The 26,827-nt window shown below is 33.7% G+C and overlaps 3 protein-coding genes and 1 long non-coding RNA gene across 6 annotated transcripts; 3 read left to right on the top strand and 1 right to left on the bottom strand.

The window, feature by feature from the left end:
• Positions 1-334: 334 nt before the first annotated feature.
• On the bottom strand, positions 335-3,979 carry LOC145627477 (disease resistance protein RPM1-like). Its single transcript, XM_081679864.1, has 4 exons — positions 3,057-3,979; positions 2,052-2,656; positions 1,289-1,887; positions 335-1,216 (listed from the first exon to the last, which is right to left on the bottom strand). The coding sequence occupies exons 1-4, from the start codon at positions 3,977-3,979 to the stop codon at positions 593-595; spliced, it is 2,751 nt and encodes a 916-aa protein (XP_081535990.1). The 3' UTR covers positions 335-592.
• A 6,761-nt stretch (positions 3,980-10,740) lies between these two features.
• Positions 10,741-13,681, top strand: LOC145627476 (uncharacterized). Its single transcript, XM_081679863.1, has 6 exons — positions 10,741-11,149; positions 11,251-11,353; positions 11,876-11,931; positions 12,877-12,984; positions 13,081-13,182; positions 13,308-13,681. Exons 1-6 carry the CDS (start codon positions 10,778-10,780, stop codon positions 13,359-13,361), a joined length of 795 nt encoding a protein of 264 aa, XP_081535989.1. The 5' UTR covers positions 10,741-10,777; the 3' UTR covers positions 13,362-13,681.
• A 3,950-nt stretch (positions 13,682-17,631) lies between these two features.
• On the top strand, positions 17,632-19,286 carry LOC145628327 (subtilisin-like protease SBT5.4). Its single transcript, XM_081680609.1, has 4 exons — positions 17,632-18,159; positions 18,411-18,517; positions 18,956-19,219; positions 19,268-19,286. The coding sequence occupies exons 1-4, from the start codon at positions 17,632-17,634 to the stop codon at positions 19,284-19,286; spliced, it is 918 nt and encodes a 305-aa protein (XP_081536735.1).
• A 497-nt stretch (positions 19,287-19,783) lies between these two features.
• Positions 19,784-26,496, top strand: LOC145629481 (uncharacterized). Of its 3 annotated transcripts, XR_014111686.1 has the most exons (5): positions 19,784-20,123; positions 20,246-20,321; positions 21,653-21,960; positions 25,997-26,101; positions 26,241-26,496. It is a non-coding gene; the product is annotated as an uncharacterized LOC145629481 (long non-coding RNA). The 3 variants fall into 3 exon arrangements; XR_014111684.1 differs by lacking the exon at positions 25,997-26,101; XR_014111685.1 differs by having other exon boundaries at positions 25,997-26,496.
• Positions 26,497-26,827: the final 331 nt, after the last annotated feature.

The following is a 26,827-nucleotide window of genomic DNA, read 5'->3' as shown; positions in this document are numbered from 1 at the left end:
TCAATTCTAATTATGATTGTTTGTGAGACAACCTGTTAATCTGTTGAATCTACGAGTAGCCTCAAGATGATGTCACGTGTGGTTTCTGAGTACCCTAATACTATGTAGTGTTCGTAACTAATTAATAATGTATGTCCCTTGCGTAGTTGGCTTTTTTCTTTATTGAGGTTCTAAATACCCCCTATTCTCATGTCAATGTCAATGATAATGCATCTTCCTGAGTTCATGACTATTTGTATTGTTCATAAACTAATTTTTAATTTTTTTTAATATATTTTTTAATTTTTTTTTATTACTTTACTAATCTATAAATGCTGTTGGATTTATACTCAAATGTATATAATCAAAAATAAAATATCACATTTTCTTGTGTAATTGAAGTAAAGTATGTAAATAGTTTACATTAGAGAAATGTTGCAAGTAATAAAAAAAAAAAAGTGGAGGAAGTATTAAATATAAGAATCATGATACCGTCCTATGAATTAGAAGGTTAGAATTCAATCTTTTGTAATACTATATACTTAACAAAGTATATAAAAAAATAAAAAAATAAAAAAATAAAAAAAAATAAAAAAAAAGCTTGGAAGATAAATCAATTGACCCTTTGCTTGGGAGACTTACTTGGTTTAAACTCTTGAATAACTTCATTTATTTGAGATGGAAGGGAAATGTACTTCAACGTCGGGCAATCTCTATGTACTGCCAGACGGAGCTGAAGTAGAGCATTTTTTCCGGCTTTTACTGTCCTCAAATTTGTTAACCGTCTGATACGTAACACTTGTAGTTTCCTCAGCCCCTTGTAACCAAAATCCAAGACCTTACCGTCATATGCATTATCAAGTTCAAGCACTAGCAATTCTTGCATCACCTTGAGCTTTTCGAGCGGATCGCTCTCAAAACCTGAGTTTTTCAACAGCAACCTAACCAAATGCTTGAGTTTATGTATCCATATTGGCAATTGTTTTTGCTTCAAAGGCCCTATTAAGTAAAGCCGCTCTAGAAATTCAGGAGGAGATTTGATGTGGCTCAAATCAAGAACATCTTCATCACTTAGCATTCTTACACTCAATGATCGGAGCTGTTTCATATTTTCTAATGCCTTGCACAAAGTTTTTATGTTCTCCTTCTTCATATTTACGATTGCCAACCTTCTCAATTGTGTTAGCTTGTCCAAACCAGGCACTAAACCAACAATAGGTTTGGAACTGCCATCCTCCTTCTGTGAATTTTCTTCTTGTAATTCCTCCTTTTGAGGATCCTCCTTTGGCAAATAGAGACTTCCATCCACAAATGCTAGCTTTTGCAGGTCCTTGAAGTTACTGAATACCCCTTCGGGTATCTTTACTGGCACCATCTTCTCGTCTTCATTATAATGGCATACAAGAAGATGTCGGAGCTTGTGAAGGCGATTTATTCCTATTGGTAGCTCCTTTACATCAGTGTTTTTGAGATCCAAGGTTTGAAGGTTCCAGAGTCCACCTATAGTTTCCGGCAGTTTATTAACCTTGGTATTTCTCATGCTTAGATAACGCAAGTTATGCAGCTTTCCCACCACTCTCGGGACATCAACAAACTTGGCATTTTGAAGGTCAAGTACTTTTAGCCGGAATTCAGCTTCCTGGAATGGCGATGACCATGCAATCGGAAATTTTTCAAGTTGGACAAATGAAAGGATTGAGCGGACACTTGAGGCAATGACTGTATTTGGTGCATCCTTGTGAATCGAAAGCCTTCGACATTGATTGTTTGTGCTTAACCTGTTTTGCGTTAACACTTGACAAAAACTCAAGTCTGCCAACTTTTGGAACATTACATGTTGCCACATACAGGGAAGTATTAATGTCCTGTTTCTTCCTGTTTCGTCGCTTTTCAAGAGATGAAGCATACCTATAAGATACATATTTGTATGTCAGAAGGAGTTCTAACATTTAACTTGTTTTGTTAGAACTTAATTTCATAAGTAAAATAGAATAGAGCCTTATATCCTAGAGTTATTTAGATTTGATATGGAAGAATGGAACCTAAGTACATATTCTGTTTCGAAACCATACCTCTTTCAACTAGTTCATTAAGATATTCTTCTGCAGCTTCTTCGAGAGTGCTATGATCCTTGGCTTCCACAAAACCTTCAGCAATCCATAGACGAACTACTCTCGTTCTTTTGAATTTGCAACTTTTAGGAAACATGCATAAATACAGGAAACAAGGCTTAAGATGATAAGGCATCTCGTGGTAGCCGCTGAAGAGTAGATTGTTCTTGCTCCATTCCGGCCGTACAGGGTTGATTTGGAAATTCTGATACAACTCAATCCACTTATCCGTGGTTGAGAAAATTGCCCCTAGTTTCTCTATCAGGAAGGGCAAACCATCACATTCTTTCACAATTTTGTCCCGTAAACTTGTTAGCTTCCGAGGGCACTTTCCTTCGTTCCCAAATGCCTTCTTATTGAAGAGACGCTTGGCCTCTTCTTCAGATAAAACTTGCAGATTGTAGGCTTCACCGTAAGTACTTGAAGTCTTCCAATAATTTGCAATGTGTTCACTTTTCATTGTCATCAGTATTCGACCTCCTTTGCTGTAACTAGGTATCAGAGTAGCCTGAATGATCTTAGACAGCTCCTCCATTTCCGAAACATCATCAAGAACCACCAAGTACCTGTAAACAGAAACAAACATCGGTACTTATTCAGCTATTTTTTCCAAACCTTATTGTTTGAATCAATGAAGGTATATAGTTAACACAGTACATCTATAAACGAGTAACGTTGCATATTTATCTATTGTTCAGACATAGTAACCCGACTTATATAAGCTGTAATAGTATGTTTTACACATTGCAATGCGACAAGTGACTCGAATGATTTACTGAACTGCTTGATGCAAGTCCCTGGATCATTATTTTGATTATCAGGTATATACAGCTGACATTTTTATTAGCAGAGTAACAATAGTTAGGATTATTCCTGTCAAATACATACGAGTAAGAACTGAATATCAAAGAATCAGCAATCATGTTCATGAATAGAATTATGAATCAAGTCTGCAAAAATTATTACCCTTTTTTGGCATCGTTTATCATTAGGTATCTCCTTAAACGATCAGTGATCGTCGCCTCATTATCTGGTAATTTCTGCACTTCGTCTACAGAAATACTGTCAGCAGAAACATTGTCTGCAGAAGAATAACTATGTATGAACTGTTTAAACAAACACTTAAGTAGAGCAACACTTGAGTAAGGCTTGGTTGCTGTGATCCAAGCATAGTATGAGAAATTCTTCCTTTCATTCTCGTACACTTTTTGAACAAGCGTTGTCTTCCCAAGTCCCGGCTGACCCCAAACTGCTAACACAAACTGTTTACTGTCATACTCCTCATCCTCCAAACGTAATTTCTTCTTTACAATCGATTCACGTTCCTTAAACCCTACGAAATTTTCCTCATCCTTATAAAGCGGACAAGTTCCAGGGTCAAGCTTCTTTTCCCCCGAATCTTCCTCACCAAGAGCAAAAATCGTTTCCTCATAACCTTTTCCATTTCCTTTTATCTTCTCCATTGCATTTTTAATCCTTACAATCGAGCAAGCAATCCCACGTTTGTCCTTGTAACCCTCGACATCTTTAGAACCTTTATCTAATAATTTCCACATTCCGGTCATGCACCCTTTGTCATCTCCTTCGCGTTGGTGGCCTGATTGTTGTTGGTCAATCAGCTCGCAGTCATCTATGATATCTTCAATCTTAAACACCAATGACCTTAACTTACTCACTTGCTTGAGCTTATCTTTTGATCTGTCTTCTATTCTGTCTACCTTTACCTCGACTTTCTTCAAGTAATCTTTAGCGATCTCCATTTCATTTTTGATGTCACTTACTAATTCCGGGACACTCTGAAACTTTCGCGTCTCGGCCTGTAGTACAGGGACAACCTTCTCCATCAGAAAACTCAGCAATTTCTCTGGTATTGGTATTGCTAGAGCCATAACTTTCTCTGCAAACATATAAAAATATTACAAACTTTCATATAATTTAAACACATTCTAGAGGATACTTAGCAATTTTCTTGGTATTGGATTGTAATTAATAAATTATATTTCAACTTAATATTTTCACTTTTAGTTATCTTATCCAACGTTCTTCGGATGTTTATTAGCTTTTATTTTATTTTATTTTTCTTTCTTTCTCTTTTAAAACTTTAATTTGAATTGCAAATGAAATTGTGGAAATGAGATGTATTGTGAGACCTATTTGGCCTTTTTATTGGGCTTCCTCTATCCCAAAATATATGGTGTCTATTTCATTTTGCATGATATCCTTTGACACCATCAAAATTTATAAAAGGTAAAATTGGTATAAATCACCTTTTTTTGTCAAACTTTTTTTTTGAAAAATCCACCTTTTTTATTTTTAAAAAACCACCTTTTAAGTACCTAAGTTTTTGTTTGCACCACTCCTATTTCCAATATGAAATTTAGGAAATTTTCACATTTGCTACCACTAAAAACACCACGCTTCACATTTGTTACCTGTTTTAATTTTTTTTTTATTTTACTACCACCTAAAACAGAGTTTGTTAAAAATCACTACCACATGCCTTATTCTGTTACTATTTCCGTTAGTGGGCCCACTCCACCGTTTAGCCACCCCTCCAACCACCTTGTAGCCACCCCTCCTCCTCACTGCCACCCCTCACCTCCCCCCTCCCCCTGCCGGCGTCGGCGCCGCCGCGCCAACCCACCCCCTCCCTTTCCCCCACCTTATGCGCATCGAATCCCCCCTTTCCCTTTCCCGTTCTTGAGCTCCGACCCCCACCCCGAACGAAAACCACCCCCTTTCCCCTTCCCTCCACCGAAAATCGGCCCCCTCCCCTGATTCCCCCACCGAAATCAACCCCCTCCCCTTCCCCTACCCTTTTCGGCCGTCCCTAACCCTAAACCACCACCCCAAATGAATTTTAGGGTTTCGGTTGTGGTGGTTTTGGGGTGGTGGTTTAGGGTTAGGGACGGCCGAAAAGGGTAGGGGAAGGGGAGGGGGGTCGATTTCGGTGGGGGAATCAGGGGAGGGGGGCCGATTTTTGGTGGAGGGAAGGGGAAAGGGGGTTACGGTGGTGTTGGTATGGGTTTTGGGGGTTACAGTGGCGGTGGTGGTCTGGGTTTGGGGGTGTCGGCTTAGGATTAGGATTGTCAATTTTGGGTGGGGAAAAGGGAGGGGGTGAGGTCGCCAGCGCCGGCCGAATCTTTAGGTGCCGGCCGCCGGAAGGGGGGAGGGAGAGGGTGGCAGATTAGGGGAGGTGGTGGGTGGGGTTGCTGGTTTTTTTTTTTTTTTAATTTTTTTAAAATCTTTTTAATTTTTTTTTTAAATAAACTTAATGGAAATCCTTACGGATTCCGTTAAGTGGTAGTGATTTTTAACAAAGTCTGATTTAGGTGGTAGCAAAGGAAAAAAAAATTTAAATAGGTAGCAAATCTGAAGCAAGGCATTTTAGGTGGTAGCAAATGTGAAAATTTTCTGAAATTTATATGTTTTTGCTTCACATAGTATTATGAAATTTATATGTTTTTGTATTTCTTGTGAGTTATGTACAATTTATTACATAAAAATTTGGTATAGTTTATGGCCTTATAATCTAATTTTTCTTAGACTTGAAATTAAAATAAAATACATTCATCATATCAAATTTAGCATACGACATTCCTAGACTTCACGTTGCAATCTATATATATCATGTACTCCTAAAAAATTGAGTTTCAATCAACACGAAAAAAGATCTAACTTACAATCTACTAGCACAATTTGAATCTTATCTATATTCTTGAAAATTTTAAGGCATTAGGATGAAGATCAAGCAGTTCATTATTAAAAATGTAGTATAAAAAATATTCATATTTTAAATAAGATTAATAGATGAGGAAAGAAAGAAAATATACCTGGGAAATTTGTAGATGTATAATATATACTTCGTATGTCGTTTAAACCGGGCTAAACCGGTTCGTCGGCCAGTTGATCGGAAGCTAAGCTTGCTAGCTTAGTGAGAGAGTAGATCAGATTTTGGATCGATCTTGAGTTGGTTGTATGTATATATATACTTGTATATGTTTTTAATTGCATAGAAGCATTTATAAACTTTTTTTTTTTTTTGACAAAAGAAGCATTTATAAACTAGCTACATACTACTCTAGCTAGTTAGGTTTGGGGAGCCTTGGAGTAGTAGTTGTATTGTATTTGTAACTTGGAATTAAAAAGTATAAGACATTATAAATACACTAGTTGAGTTTTTAAAATTTTATATACAACTAGTTGAATTAGTATGAAGCATCTAATTTGCATAAAAAAAAAAGTATGAAGCATCTAATTTGCATCAAAAAAAAAAGTATGAAGCATCTAATTAGAATTAATCTAGTTTTTAAAGTCAAACTTTGTTTGTCATCTCACAACTAGCATTAATTTCTTGTCTTGTACAAAAAAAAAAAAAAAAAAAAAAAAAAGGTTCATTATAAATTCAATTTTACTCTTTGTATGTAGTTTTTACTTTTTAGTGATGAATGATTGTTTCAATAATCTTTTTCAATTTTAACTGTTTTTATGTATTCCGTAGTTTTTAAATTAGGGCTTTGTAAATAATTATTCTTTTTATTAAGTATATACTCTATATATAAAAATTAGTCAATGGTTAAAAAAATAATGTCTATAAGAGGGAAATGCATATGTGAATGTGATCCATCTATTGAAAATGAAGAATTATTCCTATTTTACGTACTTTCATAAATTTCAACTAACTATAATTGATTTTTACGAAGAATTTAACATGACTCTCCTCTAAAAGTTGCTTATTCAATATTGATTAAAAAAATAACATCTACCCAAATCCAAAGGTAACCAAATTAAAACCTTCCTTGGGATAAATAAATAAATTATGCCTAAGTTTACAATTATATACCTAAAGCTCTTCAATTAAAAAAAAAAAAAAACCTAAAGCTCTTCATTTATTAATTATTTAATTAACTAGCACTTCGTATATCCTAAGCCACCGTGATTAAGGGTATAAAAATATTACTCCTTATAGTTTATAAAACGTAGATGTAATTAGTAAGTGTATTTGGCGGAAAATCTGATTTAGTAAACTCTCTTTAATAAAATTCATCCATTCTTCGGAAAAAATAAAAACCCTCATCCATTTTTTTTTTAATTTTTATTTACGCTTAAATTTTACAGTTCACACATTTTTTTACCACGTATACATTTAATAATGTATAATACGAGTTAAAAATCTAGAAAATTGAGAATATATTTCAAGTCAAATTTAACAAATCATTTAATCTAATGTATTGGTAAAACAAACTATATACCTAGCTATCTTTTTCATATGTTTGCCAAATCTATAGCAACCAACAACTAACTGTTACAAGATTTGCAAAGGTTAAAAACTATGGAGTTGTGGAGTACTTCCAAAGGTTGTGAAATAGATAACTTATTATAATAGGATGTCTTTAATGCACGACATGAGACAAAATAGCCTGTTTAAAATTTAAATAGAATAGTAAAAAATAATTAAAAATTTTCAATCCGTACTACTTTACATTTAATTAATGCAAACATCAACAAATGTGGTGTTAGATAAGATAATTAAAATAAATTATTAAATTTTTTTTGACAAGAAGAAAAATATTAAATTAAAATAAATATTAATTACACTAATTAACTCATAATTTTGAAAAATAATATGTTAGGAAAATTTTAAAATTAATTATTATCTGACACTCTGTAGACCTTCGTTATCAAGATCTTTAAATTAATACAATGGTCAATGAAGTAAAAGTCTTTTAAGGGCATCTAGCTAGCTAGATGACTAGGTATTATTGAATTCTTCTAGATTTTACAAGTAATATTTTAAGATGACTATTTATTTATTTGGGGGGGGGGGGGGGGGTTGGTGTGTTAAAGATGACTAGGTGTTATTGTATTCTTCCTTTTTTTTTTGGGGGGGGGGGGGGGGTTGGTTTAAGATGACTTCAACAACCTTAAAATTATCATCAATTTGTAAGAAGTAGCAATATTTTGTTTGTGATTAGATCTACAAGATAAGGTGGAACAGATTCCGGGAAGTACCTATTTGGCCTGACTTTTTTGTTTTGTGTTTGGTTGGTATGACTACTCTAGTACTCTTAAGGTTGTCGGTATTTAGAGGTCTCGAGTAAGTTGATATATGACGTCATAAACTCAGTGGTGGAACCATAATTCATTTATTTACTTTTTTACCTTGTATCTCGTTAAAAAACATAAAAACGATTATTTATATTTCGTTGTAATATTTATTAAAATCTCCAGACTGAGACCCAATTATTAAAACAAAAATCAATAATTGAGTTAAGTACAATAAATAAATAAATAGCGAGCGAGCTAGGGTGACAAATGCTTTTACTGAGTGCGCTAAAACAAATTTGTATTAAAAAAATTGCAATGCAATAGATTCGAATCCCACGATGAGAAAAATAAAGTACGAATTTTGCAAACTAAATCTACTACTCTGTACAACTTAACATGTAAATTTATTGCTACTTCTAAGAAATAAAAACAGCTAGCAAGGGGGAGGTCATGAGCTACGCCACCCCCCTTGGTTCTGCCACTGATGATAACTAAAACCACTCATATATTTACTGAGTTTATGACATCATAAACCTAAAACCTCTCGCATATTTGATTGCTTGTGTATGGTCATTTCATTAGGTTTTTGGTACTTGAGACACATGAGTTTTAATTAAACTAAATCCAAAGAAACATACAAAATTAAAGCATTTTGGACATTTTTTTTTTTGATTTTTTTTTGATAAGTACATACGTACGTTACTTTAATTAATACATTTGTCAATGTTCAACTTTCCGGCCTGAACCGATTTTAATATAAATACCCCTAATTGAAACAGTAGAGGCAATTTTTTAAATTTTTTTTATGAACTTATTTTTTTTTATTTTTGAAAATTTCTTAGCCAAGGTGCCCCATAATCCCGACCTATTATCTGACACTCTGTAGACCTTCGTTATCAAGATCTTTAAATTAATACAATGGTCAATGAAGTAAAAGTCTTTTAAGGGCATCTAGCTAGCTAGATGACTAGGTATTATTGAATTCTTCTAGATTTTACAAGTAATATTTTAAGATGACTATTTATTTATTTGGGGGGGGGGGGGGGGTTGGTGTGTTAAAGATGACTAGGTGTTATTGTATTCTTCCTTTTTTTTTGGGGGGGGGGGGGGGGGGGGGGGGGGGTTGGTTTAAGATGACTTCAACAACCTTAAAATTATCATCAATTTGTAAGAAGTAGCAATATTTTATTTGTGATTAGATCTACAAGATAAGGTGGAACAGATTCCGGGAAGTACCTATTTGGCCTGACTTTTTTGTTTTGTGTTTGGTTGGTATGACTACTCTAGTACTCTTAAGGTTGTCGGTATTTAGAGGTCTCGAGTAAGTTGATATATGACGTCATAAACTCAGTGGTGGAACCATAATTTATTTATTTACTTTTTTACCTTGTATCTCGTTAAAAAACATAAAAACGATTATTTATATTTCGTTGTAATATTTATTAAAATCTCCAGACTGAGACCCAATTATTAAAACAAAAATCAATAATTGAGTTAAGTACAATATATAAATAAATAGCGAGCGAGCTAGGGTGACAAATGCTTTTACTGAGTGCGCTAAAACAAATTTGTATTAAAAAAATTGCAATGCAATAGATTCGAATCCCACGATGAGAAAAATAAAGTATGAATTTTGCAAACTAAATCTACTACTCTGTACAACTTAACATGTAAATTTATTGCTACTTCTAAGAAATAAAAACAGCCAGCAAGGGGGAGGTCATGAGCTACGCCAACCCCCCTTGGTTCTGCCACTGATGATAACTAAAACCACTCATATATTTACTGAGTTTATGACATCATAAACCTAAAACCTCTCGCATATTTGATTGCTTGTGTATGGTCATTTCATTAGGTTTTTGGTACTTGAGACACATGAGTTTTAATTAAACTAAATCCAAAGAAACATACAAAATTAAAGCATTTTGGACATTTTTTTTTTGATTTTTTTTTGATAAGTACATACGTACGTTACTTTAATTAATACATTTGTCAATGTTCAACTTTCCGGTATGAACCGATTTTAATATAAATACCCCTAATTGAAACAGTAGAGGCAATTTTTTAAATTTTTTTTTATGAACTTATTTTTTTTGATTTTTGAAAATTTCTTAGCCAAGGTGCCCCATAATCCCGACCTAGATCCTTAATCCGTTCCGGGTGGGGAATTAGTAGCCTAGTTGGAATTGTTTATTTTAGTTGACTTCTTAATGAAGCTAAATTCATTAATGTGTTAAAATTAGACATTTTAAATAACATTATTATCCTTCAAAAAAAAAAAAAAAAAAAACAAAAAAAAACCCTTCCATTATTATCAGGCAATATATTAAACATGTACTGTACTTGCATGGTTGTTGCATTCACATGCACGACTTTTTCTCTTGAAAATTTTGGATGAAAAATTAGATCTTTAATAATACAACAATAATTAACTTATTTATTTTCTCTAATTACCATAGATTAATTAGCATATGTACGGAGTATTAATTAACTAAGACAATTTCTTGTCAAAAAAAAAAAAAAAAAAATTAACTAAGACAATTTATATTAATTTTTTTTTTTCTCAACACACATTCATTATATTCCTTCTAGTTCTACCTACTATACTCTGGGAATTTCCTTAGACCAGCATCATTCAAATGGCTTCAGACTCTGATCTCTACCAGAATCTGATCTCGACCGACGTCGAAAATACAACAGCATATGCTATTAATGCTTGTTCTCCGAACTTGGTTATGGCTACTTCTGTTAATACATCCATTTTGTCTTCCTTTTCAAGATGTTTACCTTTCTTCATCACACCTACCGCACCTTCTTCTAAGTCGACTGATCCCTCGACTATTGATCAGTCTAAGTGCGAGTCCAAGTCTGAGTCTGAGTCTGATTCTATCGCCCGTAAGTTTGATGATGAATATGAAAGGACAAAGTTGGTTAATATCATGAAAGCTGGTTTTCAGCTCTTAATTTCTGAAGTTGATGACAAAAGTCAATATACCTCTCTTGGAATAAAGGTAAATTTTTTGTTATTGTAATTGATCGCCATTTGACATTTACACTATTCATATACGAGATTTGACTTGAGTTCTTTAAAATGCGAAACAACTAATTATAGGTTATATTGGAGATTGATCATGAACAAATTCAAGAGGAACTTGAAGATTCAGCCAAAGCAACACCTTGCGATGAATCTCCAACATATAAATTGGAAGCCGAAGGTTCGATCTAAAAATTCTAAATGCTAGTACCTCTATCTCTTTTATTAGGGGAAATTCTCTAACCGATGAACCCGTAAATATATTGTTTCTCATGATGACATTTCTGTGAATAAATCAATAACTTTTTCATTATCGTGGGTTTCACAATTGTATAAAGTTGAAAAAGTTGAAAAAAATTATTGGCTTATTTACGAAAATGCCATGTGTAGAGTTTCTTACTATGAGAAATTTGGGCATCCTCAGTTCGATCATCACATTGGAGTTTTGTTATTTTTTAAGAGTACGTAAAGTCGTGATCTCGTCTAATTTTTTTTAACATTAATAAATAATTCAAAATCATTAAATCACAACCGTTTAATTTTAAAAATTGTGATAGTCGTATTTTAGCTTGTAGAATTTTCTGTGACCCCGTATTTTTATTTACACAATATGTTATTAGGCAAACTTAAAAGAAAAAGGGGCAATTAAATAAAAGGTGTGCGTAGAAGGATTTCAATTATATTTATTTGTTGTTGCTTGCAGATGCAATTGGATTAATTTTGGACTATGCAGGATTTTGGATATATAGTTGCTCCTCTGTAAGTTGAGCTTTATGTAATTTGATTTTGGTTGAAGATTTTGTCCACATTTAATTTATTAGGTTTAATTTTCCGTTATTTTTGGGTTTAAACATTAAATCTCGCTCTTAATTAAATATTTCGTATACGTACCTATAGGTTCATCAACACATAATAACTCATAGATATATAGTGGCCATTGCATAGTAAACTAACTCAAAGGCACGTACCAATAAAGTGTTAACTAAAGGTAGGAGTTTGAATCTTACTTAGTGAGCTGAGGGTGTTTGGGGTCGGGTAGGGTAATCAACTCTTATCCTCCCCTCTACTCCCAACTTCCAAGTGCCTAATTCGCAAATACTGAACCAAAAATAAGGGTTGAGGTCAGGTCAAGATAGATCTTCCTTACTGTAAAAAAAAAAAAAAAAAAAAAAAAGAATACAAACAGTAAATAGGCATGTTTATGGTCAATAACTCAAGTGTTGAAACTAAAGAGAGAGATAAAAACTGATAATTTGATATATTCACACAATGAAATCAACTTACATAATGCATTTAAATAGAATGAAAAACCTAACTAATGGGTCCTATAATTTAGGATCATTATCCCACTAACATAGTAACATTACTCCACTACGTACATAACCAAAAACACTAAAAACAATATTCCTAAAAATACTCCAACTAAGTTTGAATTAATCAACCAACATCAAGTTTATGACACGTAAATAGGCACGTTTATGACTTACTATAATAACTCAAGTTTTATGGTCAATAGATTTGATAATATATTGAAAAGGTTGATGATCCATATACTTGATACAATAGCTTAATAGAGTAAATTTAAGAAATTATTGCACCGTTTGAATAACATTGACGCATTTTGTATACCTAAAGGCTAAAGTTTATTATGCATCATTTATAATGCAAATTTAAAGACGTTAAGGCTTGGTTTTTGTAACGTAGGTACTAACCGATGAACCCGTAAATTCATCGGATGAGAAGACACCCTTTTTAAATCTTTGTGGTAGAAATTCAGAAGAAAGCAATCAATCAAGCAGTGGCTATGCAGAGGTGATTATATACTTCGTTTCTTCGTTCTTTTTTTAGTTTGGACTCATTATATAACAAGATGATATGATGAGAGCCTTTTCTTTATTTGAACTTCAGGTGGTTTTTTTTGCACTCGTTGAAGGTCAAATTGATGATAAACTCATCTCTGATAGTCAGCAACTTAAGAAGTTTTTGAAAGATCTTAGCGAAAAAAAGATGGTAGGAACTCGGATATTGAAAACACAAGTTTTTTTTAGCAAGTAGTGTTTTTGAGTAATAATTTAACAATGTATGAATTGAAGTGTTCTCACCCTCATTAATACTCTATTATTGCATTTTTGTAGGGAATTTGGTCATCAAAGGTGCATGCTACATGTTCAAGTGTTGTCGAGATTTAACTTTGTTCTCATTAGGCAGTGTTATGCACAGCTTGAAGGTGGCTCGACGTACGTACATATGCAATAATCATATAAGATTAATTAGCAGATGATGTTAAAGGACCAGCTCAACTTAGCGTAACACAAAAGTCTCAACTTAGCGTAACACAAAAATTACGGGCTCAAATCTTATCTACTGCTGCTTTCAAATAGAATATTGAAACATGCATGGGGTATAGGGGGACTGAAACTTGATTTGTATAATTAATACTCCGTATAAGAATATTTTTGAAACTACAAATTACTCATCGTATATATATACTCGATTGGTTAGCTACTAAAAGTAGTGCAACTTTATTTTTTAATTTTTTATTATTCTTGATTTTGTCTAATTTCAAAGTTTAAAATATGATGACAACGAAAAGAGCGGTAATAATGAAGAATAATTAAGAATTTTTATTTATCATAAATATTTTCTCAATAAATATACATTTGGGTATAAATTCTTTTGACATATTAAAAGGACGACATGAAAGCACATGCTTTAAACAATATTGGGAAATATTGGATATGCGTGCGCATGGCATGGCGTGGCTTGTTAAGTCACAATGACAATTGTCATGTATGTATTATCTTGAGCCGGGTTTACTCGTAATTTTCATAATGTTGCATTGTATAGACGTACGGTATACCTCATTTCAAGTCCTTCAAATTTCTTTCCTTTATAACGTCCAATGCAAATCATTGGCCTTATATATACAAAATCTATTTTTTTTATTTTTTTTATTTTTTATTTTTTTTTTTTATCAATTGATCACAAACTAGTTTATTCATATAATTACACGATTACACCAACCACATATAGAATGTTGAGGAGAAAAATGTGGATAAAAATTGCAAATTTAGTTGAAAATGTCTTTATAATATAATTTGTCAATATAATCACCCACTTGTAATAATTTAGAATAGCTAAGAATTTCTCCACCCATTCATTGCTAATTTCTATGCAATGTAATGAAGGTAGCATTGGTAAGCTATCTATAAATTAATATGCTCCTTACTATCTAAACAAAACTTTAAAGAGAAATTTAATTTAAACGAGGTACAAATATTAATCATCCTCATTTGTTTTAGATCGATTGAAAAAGAAAGGGAAAGAAGAGAAACAAGGATTTTGTTCAACAATGCAAATTCCAATGCTTTTACAACATTGTCTCTTATTATCGTCACTTCTTTTTTCATTACAACAATTACCTACCTATGCTGCCCCTAAGGTAAGTCATCAATTTGCCTTGATCAATCATCTTCATCTTCGATCTTTGACTAAGCATATCGATTGAATTCAAACTGAGACATACGTAAAAGAAAAGTGTGACGATTAAAGAAAAATGTAAATTTAATTTTGATCATTATTATATTCTTTTTTGCATGTAGCACTATATAGTCTACTTGGGCTCTCACCACGCAGAACCTCGTTTATCAGCCAGTCCCGAGACTATTACAAAGTCCCATCATGACTTGATTTCTTCTGTATTAAGGAGGTACTCCGTATAATTTAAATGTGTCATATTTATTAGTTGTATCTTGCCTTATATCTTTTATGTACTTGAAATTTTTTTTGAACTTCAATTAATTATCCTTTGGTTGATTATGTTTGCGTACATGGAACAGTGATTCTGAATCATCTTCAGAAAGGATAATTTATTCTTATAATAAGATATATAATGGCTTTGCTACAACATTACACGAAGAAGAGGCCAATGAACTCGCAAGTAAGGCATAGATGAATCTAAATGCATACAACATCCGTTTGTATTTTTTTTTTTTTTTTAAAAAGTTTTTTTTTTTTTTTTATCATCCTACTTTTGCTTTAAATCTAATAGTTCTCTCTTTTCTCCTCACGCCTTACTCCCCTTGTTTCTATTGGTATATTAAAGCCCCATTTGGTTTGATGTAAAATATTTTCCTATATTTTTTCCATTTTCTTTTGATTTGTGAAGGGGTGAAAAACAATTTTTTCAATGGTGGAAAATTGTATTCTTAATGATGGAAAATATTTCCTTTACAAAACAAGGGAAGCCACATTTTCCTCCCTTATCCCTCCTTATACATCTTTTTTATTTCCCTCTCATCTATCCTAAAATTCCTACTCCTATTTTTTTTTCCTTGAACTTTTCTTGTATGCAACTAAATAAAGGAAAACTAATTTACAATTTTTTTTTTCCTTAAAAATGTGTTTTCCATAAAAATTAATTTATCATTGAAAATGTTTTACATCAAATCAAACAGAGATAGTAAAATTAAAAAAAAAAAAATAGAAATTATTTAATTTAAGCTCATTCTAAAAATATTTTTCATCTAATTTATTAATGCATGGTTTAACTTTCATGTAGAGCATCCAAGTGTTGTATCAATATTTGAAAGTCGAATTCTTGAATCGACAACGACTCGATCAGCGGATTTCTTAGGATTACATTATCCACCTTCCAACCTTGAAGATTCAATATGGCATAAGGCAAACTTAGGAGATGATATCATTTTAGCAAACATAGATTCCGGTATGTTTTGTGTTGATCCAAATTTTTTTTTTTTTTTTTTTTTTTTTGTTTTGAGAGCATATGAAAAAAAGTTTCTAAAGAAATATTTGATTGATATTACATGATTCGTTTTGTAATCATTGATTTTGGAAGTGCAACACAGTACAACTTTAATTTGTAAAATATGTAAATACAAGTCAAAAAAAAAAAAAAAACTGATAGCAATAATATTAGCGTAAAGTAAATACCATAACTATTTTGCATAATTAAATACAAGTATAAAGTAATAAATACCATAACTATTTTTGCAATAATAAATAAAATCATAGGCAAAATCTAATGAATGCACAAGGGCGTTAGATAAGATTACTAAAAGTAGAAATATTAACGTATGTGAAGAAACATTAATTACAGCGATTGACGAGTAATTTTAATATATATTATTTTAAAATTAATACCATTTTAATTAGTAGGAAGTATATTATTGAGAGCGCTTGTTAAGGATCATTTATCAAAATGGATAATTTAACAAAAGTATTTCCCAAAACGGCTAATTATAGATTTTAATTCCAAAACTAGCTAAATTATTTACTTGGTAGGAAATTGTCTATTTCTTATTTTCCTTTAACCAAAAAGGTTCAATTTTTTGGGGTTTTTTTTTAATTATTTTTTTTGGATTTATTTTAAATTTGCTCTTTTTTTAGTTGGAAAATTTAAGGGCAAGTAATTTTGTACGTTACGTAGTATATGGTCTTTAAATTCCGATTTGCCAACATTTCCCCTTTTTTGGATTTTTAAAAAAAAATTATTTTGATTTTTTTTGGGAAATTTAAAGTCATAGTTTAAAATATCCATTAATTTGGGAAATAACATAAACATAAAATATTTGCAACAATTCTCAATTTTTTTTTAAAGTTACACAAAATATAAAAAAATGCCTTATAAAATAAATAAATCACTCGAAAAATTATTCCAAAGTTCCAATTAACAAAAATTAGCCGACATTAACAAAGGGCATACAATTAGCAAATACGAAAAAGATGAACAATACCTTAAAATCACTTATTGTCGTATAAATTTACAGTTGTGTTGATAGAAGTATAGAACAATAGTATTTTAAATTTTCATTTTTTGTGATACGATCACGTAGATCAAGACAAAAAATTGGTCTTTTTAGTGATCTTGAAACTAGGGTTCCTATGACCAACTTTACTTATATATGTATATAGCTTTAGAATTTTCAAACCTAAAAAACCCAAAAAAAAAAAATTAAAAAATACCCAAAAAAACAAAGGTGAACCAAATTGGTTCAAAGGGAAATAAGAAATAAATAATTTTCCTCCATGTCAACATTTTAGCTAGTTTTGGAATTAAAATTTACAGTTATTTATTTTGGTAAATACTTTTGTAAAATTAGCCATTTTGGTAAAAGTTCCGCTTGTTAACAATATACATGACACTTTATTTTTACTTCTAGTAATTATGTACTATGTATTGAAATTTGAGATAGGTGTGTGGCCGGAAATTCAAAGCTTTTCTGATGATGAAAGCTATGGCTTGATTCCCAAAAAGTTCAAAGGAGCCTGCGAAAATAAATATGATCCGACATTCAAGTGCAATAGGTTATTATATCATCAACTTCACTTTTTACTCCTTTCGTTTTTTAAATAATGTCTCATTTTGAATTTATATTTTTTAAAAAAATTTCATGTAAATCCAGGAAGCTTATAGGGGCTAGATATTTTTACAAAGCCATGGAGAAGGATAGTAATTTACAAAAAAATTGTACCTTCAATGAAAAGTTGAGCCCTAGAGATGACAAAAATGGGCATGGTACCCACACCCTATCAACGGCGGGAGGGAGTATCGTCCCATTCGCGAGCTGGGGAGGACTCGCGAATGGGACAGCTAAAGGAATGGCACCCAAAGCTCGATTGGTGGCCTACAAAACGATGTGGAACGTTCAATGCCCTACATTTAAAATCACGGGAAGCAATGATATAGATATAATGGCTGCTTTCGAAGCTGCTATTGATGATGGCGTTGATGTTATTAATTTTTCTCAAGCATCAAATAATAGTGCTTTACTTGATGATGGTACTGGAATTGCTACCTTCCATGCCATGAAGAATGGCATTCTCACTATTGTTGGTGCAGGAAATAGTGGGCCGAATGCCGGGACTACTGCAAATAATTATCCATGGGTGCTATCTGTTGGTGCGTCTACTACTGATCGTGTTTTTTCTGCTCACGTTTTACTCGGCAACCATCAAAAGATCAAGGTGTGTATGTATATATATGCACATAATATGCTATATACTCATTGATGTGATGGTTAAACTTACCCGTAGAAAAACATGATAAAAAAAAACGTGTCAACTTAAAAATAAAATAAAATTCTAAGCCTCTTATTACCTAACTTGCTTTGACAATCATAGAATCATAGTATCAAGTGGTTAATATAATTATTCTAAACTCCTTTTCCCAAAATTTAGTATGGACTAATAAATTAATATTAAACTATTTACTGCAGGGTACACGGTTTTATGATTTTGTAGAAAAAGTCGACGATCCTAGTAAACTGCACCCACTAATTACTGGTGTAGATGCTCGCATATCTAGTGCTAATGTTATCAATGCGTAAGTTTAATTAATCTCCTTATTTTTTTCTATAATTTTGAATAATTATGTTAAAACCACATCAAAAACAAAAAAAAAAAAACAAAAAAAAAAAAACAAAAAAACAAAAAAACAAAAAAAAAAAAAAAAAAGTTGTTGGTTGAGTCCCTAACATACCAATTGCTTAACATTTCATTTTGAAAAGAGGTGGTGGATGAGACTCGAGTTTGTAACCTTCTTGTTACATTATTTTTGACACTTTGTTAAAGGATAATCTCAATCAAAAACTTAATCTGATGGTTGAGGCCTAGCATGTAATGGATTTTATACTGTATCACATTGTATAATTAATGGATTATTGTTAAGCTAGATTACAACAAACTTATTAAAATTGCTAATAAAAAGCATATGTTATTTCTTTTTATGATCGATATGATATTCATGTGACGTTGGATGTAGATCATTATGTCAAGAAGGAAGTATCGATGTTGCGAAGGTGACGGGAAAGATTTTGGTGTGTCGCAACGATGGAAGAATGGCTGGAAAAGTAGATGAAACATTGGCTAGTATTGTAGCTAAAGATGCTGGGGCTGTTGGGATGATCTTTGTATATGAAGAGAAGAGAGGAGATGGAGATGTCTTTCACCAATTTCATGCACTCAACACTATAGTTCTTAACTATAAAGACGGCGAAACTATTTTTTCTTATATTAACTCTACAAGGTAAGATCAATTTATAACGCCTACCTCATTTCTTGTTTTTGTGCAAAGATATGGTGTTACAACTTAAGCTATATATGTTTATTTCACTTTAGATTTACATCAAATCGAGCCATGAGGTAAGTTAGCTCTTGGATATGTATGTAATTGATGCTAGTACGGTGGAATGAAGATCATGCATGATATATTTTACCTTATAGTAAGACACTTTTAGGAGGTGACTAATGAAGGTAAACATATGATTTTAATCAAAATAATCATTTTAATAGGGAGAATAGTGAAGGGTTAGGTACCTTGTGTAAAAATTATATTGATTTAATTTGTTTGTTTACATTATATAATTTTGGCCTAAAAATGCATGCAACAAGGCTGTATTGCAAGTAAATAAAAATAAAGAATTAATAATTAAGAAGGTGACGATTATATTTACACTACTACAAATTCCTTGTTTTTTCGACGCTTTATGTTCGACGCTGTGCCCAAGCCGTCAACATGATAATTTTAATCCCGTGTTTTGTCGACGCTTTTATTTGTCGAAATAAGATTTCGACAGGTAAAAGCGTCGAGAGTTCCACTTGCCAAGCACGTGACCTGATGGACAGCCCGTATAAACTGAAGTTCTGAAGAATCTCAACACCACTTGTCAGCCAACCCTAATTTTTTTCGTCCTCCATAATCTCATCTCCCAAAACCGCAATAGATTCATCAAATCCGGCTTTGAATTGTTGAAATTTCTCTACTTTTCCATCGATTTTATTAATTATTTTGGGATTTTCGTTTCGTTTCCATCATCTCATCAAAATTTCGTTTCTTTTTCATTGAAATTGAATTGGGATATTGATTTTTTTTTGAGTCAAAATTTTGGAGCAGTAGAAGATTCCTAATTGAAGATCACGAATTGAATCAGGTGATTAGTTAAATTTTGATGTTGATACCATTTTTCGGGTAATTTTAATGTTATTCATTAAGATTTATCTTAGCATTTGGGCATAATCCATTTGGGGATTTTTTTCTTGAAATTGTGTTTAGGCTTGCAATTCGCCGTGCTCAATGGTTTAAATCTGTGACGACTAATCCCAATTTGCTCAATGTCCACAGATTTCAGGTATATTTTGGTTTCTCTAAACTTCTTGGGATTCACTCTAACCATGAGTTCAGCTCCACATTATCTAACCTCTCCTCTAATTACTATGCTACTTTACTTCAAACTAGCTTGCAAATAATCTCCTTAATGTGTATCTTAAATGCGAGTTAACAGCAATTGCCCACCAACTGTTTGATGAAATGCCCGTAAAAAAATATGTTTTCTTGAAACACTGTTGTATTAGGGTATGCTAAAGGGGGGAAATTGGGAGTGGGTAATTTTGTTATTCGACAAAATCCCAATCGTGATTCGGTCTCTTAGGCTGCTATGATTGTGGTTATTATCAAATGGGTTATTATGATTATGGGTTTTTTTTATAAATTAAACATTTTATGATCTATTTCCAATCATCTCATATTGCTGCCTTGGGCTTGCAAGCTAATTATGTCTAAAATTTTGTCAGTCTTAATTTAGACGAGCTTCTTTTTCTCAGATTTTCATGAGTTAAAATTGATTATTAAACAAAAGCTAATTATTGCATTCTAATATTGTTTGAGATTTTTATATCTTCTTTTTGCAATCTTATTGCCTATGTATGGTCATTTTTGGATTAATGGTGATGAAAGTGATATGTTTGCTGACTTGTTATGTACTTCATTTTGATGTACAATTAGGATGCATGTGTACTATGAGGAATGAAGCCTCACCATTATGGTTGAATGGTTGTTCAGATACCAAGCTTAATTCAACGCTAAACCATTTGAAAAAAGTACGGGTGGATTTAACCTAGTTGCTAGAATATATGATTAGGATCCAAATCACTTCTTTGCCTTTGATTATGACCATGTGGATATTTTCTTGTTTTTCTTTCTCAATTTCAATCTCTATTTATTTTTTTATTTAGTTTCACTATATAGAACGTTATAACTTTTTTTCAAACCATATTCTTGTCGTGCAATGGTGTTTCTATCTTATACATAGTATGTAGTATGATTTTGAGTTTTTTATGTCTCATTTTAAGTTAGACTACTTTGTTATAATTTTGTTTCCCGGCTTGTATTTAATTAGTCTTACTTTCAATTCACTACTACAATTTTTGTATTTCAATTCACTACTACAATTTTCGTATTTTATAATTTTTGTTTCTCGGCTTGTATTTAATTAATCTTACTTATAAATGGGTCGTTTGTTTGTTTTATGGCAATTTATATGGCTTGTTTGTTTGGATATTCTAAATTTTCTCAGCCTAAGGTAAAGGTTTTTTCATTAATTGTTTAGCTTGGCTTAATTTCCCCTGTGTTGGGGAGTTTGGGAAAGCAAATGCTCAGCTTCCCTCTGAGACTTTGTGATAGGTTGACTACTCGTCACAAGTGGGCTGCTCCTTCTGTGGGTCTTTTCAAGTTGAATTCTGACGCCTCCTGCTGTGGTGATGGAGTTACGGGGCTTGGAGGAGTTGTCCGTGGCTGTAATGACAACAGGTTGGTTGCTACTTGCTTGAAGATCCAAGGCGAGATGGGGGTTGATGTTGCTGAAGCCTAGCTGCTAGACACTTGGTTGTTATTGCTATTGACTCGGGCTTTAACAAGCTCATTCTTGAGTCTGATTGTAGGCTGATCTTGGTAAGGTGTAGACAGTATGACTTTCAAGCACCTCAAAAGAGGTAAACTACCTTCATCTATATCCTCTTGGTGCATTTGGCTTCTGGTACTGCTCAATACATAATTGCAATTATATTATTTCAACTGATGATCTGAAGGTGGTTTATTTGTTTATTAGGGTATTCCTGTTATTGTTGTCGGTGTGGGGCATAGTACATATGACAAAGCATCCATAAGTTAATCACTTTTTGGCCCTTTTAACCATTTAGAAAGTGTGTTGAATGATAATTAGGGGATTGAGTTGCGTTATATGTATCTTTTTTCTTGCAGTGTCAACTATTGCATTACGATAATTACAAAGAAAAAAAATTAAAAAAAAAAAAAAAGAATTGAATTTCGACACTTAATTAAATAATTGAACTGCGATCAAGATGTCCCATGGGCTATTGTCTTGTGTGTAGCTTCATTAGACTGATTTAATTTCGTGGATGATTAATGCTTCATGGTTTGGGACTTTGGCTATTTTAATGTTCTGGATTAACTCTGTTTTCCCTGGTAGAGTCATTGATGTATATAGTTGAATTGAGTTATTAGTCACTGAGATTAGAAACACAAGATGTTCCACGGGCAGTCCGGCAGTTTTTTTTTTTTTTTTTTTTTTTTGTAGCTTCACTAAACTGTTCTAAATTACTGATGATTGATCGTAAGATTAGGTATTCCTGGATAGGTTCTTTGTTTCTTGCCATGGCATGCTGCTTGGAATCAATCAATCAATCAATCAATCAAAGCCTTAATCCCAAAAGTGGGGTCGGCTAACATGAACCAAATTTGATTATTCCGTGTAGTCATCAACATAAATCTTTCTCCTCCATCCCTTACGATCCAAAACTTCATCCTCACGTAAATCCATGCACTTCATATCCTTCCTCACTCCTTCCAACCAAGTCATCTTTGGTCTCCCTCTTCCTCGTTTAATCCCTCCATGGTCCCACTCTTCCACTCTTCGCACCGGTGCACCCTCGGGTCTCCGTCTTACATGTCCAAACCAACGCAGACGATTTTCCCTTAATTTATCTACAATGCCCGCCACACCTACTTTCTTGCGAATAACCTCATTTCTGATTCTATCTCTTAAAGTGTTTCCACACATCCACCTTAACATGCGCATTTCCGTAACCTCCATCTTTTTAATATGCTCTTTCTTAGAAGCCCAACATTCTGTACCATAGAGCAACACTGGTCTTATGGCAGTCCTGTAGAATTTTCCCTTCAACTTTAAGGGAATGCTGCGGTCGCATAACACTCCCGTGGCCGCTCTCCATTTAAGCCACCCTGACTTAATCCTGTGGGTCACGTCTTGATCAATGTCACCATTCTTCTGGATGATCGACCCTAGGTACTTAAAACATTCACTCATGGTCAAATCCTTTCCATCCAAACTCACCACTTCATTGCTTGTCCCCCTCTGAGTGCCAAAACGACATACCAAATATTCAGTCTTACTCCGACTTAGCTTAAACCCTCTAGATTCCAACCTTTGCCTCCATTGCTCCAACTTGACATTAACCCCATCCTTAGTCTCATCCACCAAAACGATATCATCTGCGAACAACATACACCATGGAACCTCATCTTGAATTGGTCTAGTTACTTCATCTAGAACCGTTGCAAAAAGAAAAGGGCTTAATGCAGACCCTTGATGCAATCCGATTGTAATAGGGAAATCTTTTGTCAACCCTCCGCATGTCCTCACATTTGTTGACACATCCCGATACATATCCTTAACTAGGTCTACATACCTTCGTGGGATACCTTTCTTCAACATTGCCCACCAAAGTATCTCTCTTGGCACCTTGTCATATGCCTTCTCTAAATCAATAAAGACCATATGAAGATCTTTCTTCTTTACCCTATAAAACTCCATCATTTGTCTTATCAAATGGATTGCCTCCATAGTAGATCTCCCAGGCATAAAACCAAATTGGTTATCTGAAATGCTTGTGCATGCCCTCAACCTTTGTTCAATCACCCTTTCCCACAACTTCATAGTATGGCTCATAAGCTTAATTCCTCGATAGTTAGAACAATCTTGAGCGTCTCCTTTGTTTTTATAAACCGGGACCAAGGTGCTCTTCCTCCAATCTTGTGGGATCCTTGTAGCCGTCCATATCTTGTTGAAAAGGTTTGTTAACCAATCAATACCAATCTTACCCAAACACCTCCACACCTCTATCGGTACCCCATCAGGGCCAACCGCCTTCTTAGGTTTCATCTTCCTCAGTGCAATCTCCACCTCTACTCTCCTAATCCTTCGCACATACTCCATGTTGATTTCTTCATCACTCATAGAGGTATCTCCTATCACAACTCCATTACTTCCATTAAATAATTCATCGAAGTACCCCTTCCACCTGTCCTTGATGCCCTCCTCTTGCACTAGGACCATTTGGTTCTTATCTTTGACACACTTCACCATGCCAATATCCTTCCTTGCCTCTTGTCTTCTCTTTGCCATCTTATAAATGATCCTTTCTCCCTCCTTGGAATCAAGCTTTTCATAAACCTCCTGATATGCCTTTTCTTTTGCTTGGCGAACAGCTGCCTTTGCCTTACTCTTAGCCTCCTTATACGCTGCAAAGGTTTCATCACTCCTACATTTTCCTAAGGCTTGATAGCATTCCCTTTTTTGCTTAATTACTGCTTTCACCTCTTCATTCCACCACGAAGTATCTCTCTGTACCGAAGTTCTTCCCCTTACTTCCCCTAAGACCTCTTTGGCCACTCTTAGGAAACAGTTCTTCATTCGTAACCAAGTCATGTCCGGATCCACCTCTCCATCCCAATCCGCTTCTTCAATTACCTTTTCTGTAAAAACCTTAGCTTTTGCATCCCTTAGGGTCCACCATCTTATCCTTGGTTCTTCTTGTCTAACTTTTTTCTTCGCCTTCTCTTTCAGACGAATAGTCATTACCAATAGCCGGTGTTGGGTGACCACACTCTCCCCTGGGATAACCTTACAGTTTATGCAACTTTGTCTATCTATGCTCCTTGTGAGCAGGAAGTCTATTTGAGTTGCATTTGCTCCATTCCGAAAAGTTATCAAGTGTGAATCCCTCTTCTTAAACCAAGTATTAGCCAAAATTAAATCATATGATTGGGCAAAATCCATAATAGCTTCACCACCGGCGTCCCTCTGCCCATACCCAAAGCCTCCATGGACACTCTCATAGCCATCTCGGCTCGCCCCAACGTGCCCATTTAGATCCCCTCCAATATATAACTTCTCTGAGTGGTGGACACCCTGCACCACCTCGTCTAGGTCCTCCCAAAATTGTCGTTTCTCTTCTGCATCTAAACCCACTTGGGGAGCATAAGCACTGATAACATTCACAATCTCCTTGCCACATAGCAACTTCAGCCTTATCAACCTATCGTTCTTCCGATAGACCTCGATCACCTCTTTTGCCAACCTCTCATCGAGAACCACACCAACTCCGTTCCTAGCTCCACCATTCCTTGTTCTGTGGCTCGTTTCTTGCCCAACATACCATACCTTATACCCCAAAACCAAGCCTCGAGCTCCTTCTCCTGTCCATCTTGTCTCTTGGAGGCACATGATGTTCACGCGTCGTCTTTTCATTACTTCTACCAATTCTGCTGATTTTCCCGTAAGAGACCCCACATTCCAAGAACCAATCCGCAAACTAAATTCTTTTCTCCCACGCTCCCTCCTGATCCCAACTCCAAGCCCTTGATTATTTGACACCACAATTGGGCAATATGGCGCGTCGCTTCTGGGCGACGACCTAGCAACCCTTACATACTTATCACTGCACCCGGGTCTGGGAAGTGCAGCGCGTCGCTCAGTAGGGAACGCCCCAATGGCACGCCCTTGCTCATTTGACACCACACTCGGGCATGCTGCTTGGAATGGTAGGGAAAAATCTTGTCTGTTTGGCCAAAAAAGGCGTAATGTTGTGATTGTTCAAAACATATTGCTTGGCTTAAAAGGATCTCTCTGCTTTTAACTTCTATACTTTGTTACTCTTGTATATAATACTATAATTATTTCTTATTTGCATCACATTTCTTCTATAGGTCCACTACTACGTGCAATCACACATCCAAATGAACGTCTTTTCTTTTGAGTGTATGGAAACCCTTACTTTTTGAAAGTTTTTTACTCCATAAATTGTTATGAAGGTTGGTTGTGATTTTGGTTTGCTTAAATTTTTAGGTGGAAAATATTTTTCAGAGATTGTATTCTTTGTATTTTTTGGCAGATGGCTCCCTAGTATCTTGTTGATGTATTAATCGATGCTTATGCTGAAATATGTTGCAGGGTTAAAAGATTATGTAGACATAAATGTATAAGTACTGAGAAACGGTAAAAAAGGGCTGACAACTAATGCTGCAATATTTCAAGGATGAAAGAAAGATATATTTAAGCTATTAAAGTTGGAATTGTACTTTACTTTTTTTTTTAGGGGAGTTGGAATGGTACTAGTTGTAATAGAAAATCCATTAGTATGAGATATTGTACATATGCTATAATTTATTATTTATATGTAATAAAAAAATTTGGCATAATTGTTGTACATGTATTTTATTTTTTTGGGTAATATTAGTATATTAGAAATAATTATTAGTGAATGACATATTTTGTTTTTTGGTATTCTTGACATTTAAAAAAAAAATTAAAAAATTGGACAAGAAAAGGCGTCCCAAAATTGGAAAATATGGATAGGAAAAAGCGTTGCCAAAATGTTAAATAGCAAATGTATGAAAATTTAGACATAGAAAAGCGTCACCAATTTTAAGATTTTTGACGTGAAAAAGCGTCGCCAAAGTTAAGAAAGTGCGCCAATTGTGGCAAATTGCGACGCTTCGTATAAAAATTTGGACACAATAAAGCGTCGAAATTCGCGA

Source organism: Chenopodium album, chromosome 4, assembly GCF_948465745.1.
Source record: "Chenopodium album chromosome 4, dcCheAlbu1.1, whole genome shotgun sequence".
Classification (NCBI taxonomy): Eukaryota; Viridiplantae; Streptophyta; class Magnoliopsida; order Caryophyllales; family Amaranthaceae; genus Chenopodium; species Chenopodium album.
The sequence above is the reverse complement of the archived record's forward strand: the minus strand, read 5'-3'. Positions and strand labels throughout refer to the sequence as shown.

Excerpts from the sequence above, each read along its gene's own strand:
- LOC145627477 (XM_081679864.1), bottom strand. The coding sequence starts at position 3,979 with ATGGCTCTAGCAATACCAATACCAGAGAAATTGCTGAGTTTTCTGATG. Across the intron at positions 2,657-3,056 it reads ATAAACGATGCCAAAAAAGG|GTACTTGGTGGTTCTTGATG; the intron begins GTAATAATTTTT and ends TTCTGTTTACAG. Across the intron at positions 1,217-1,288 it reads ACCTGCAAAAGCTAGCATTT|GAGGATGGCAGTTCCAAACC; the intron begins GTGGATGGAAGT and ends AATTCACAGAAG.
- LOC145627476 (XM_081679863.1), top strand. The coding sequence starts at position 10,778 with ATGGCTTCAGACTCTGATCTCTACCAGAATCTGATCTCGACCGACGTC. Across the intron at positions 11,354-11,875 it reads ATATAAATTGGAAGCCGAAG|ATGCAATTGGATTAATTTTG; the intron begins GTTCGATCTAAA and ends TGTTGCTTGCAG. Across the intron at positions 11,932-12,876 it reads GGATATATAGTTGCTCCTCT|GTACTAACCGATGAACCCGT; the intron begins GTAAGTTGAGCT and ends TTTGTAACGTAG.
- LOC145628327 (XM_081680609.1), top strand. The coding sequence starts at position 17,632 with ATGGAGAAGGATAGTAATTTACAAAAAAATTGTACCTTCAATGAAAAG. Across the intron at positions 18,160-18,410 it reads GCAACCATCAAAAGATCAAG|GGTACACGGTTTTATGATTT; the intron begins GTGTGTATGTAT and ends TATTTACTGCAG. Across the intron at positions 18,518-18,955 it reads AGTGCTAATGTTATCAATGC|ATCATTATGTCAAGAAGGAA; the intron begins GTAAGTTTAATT and ends CGTTGGATGTAG.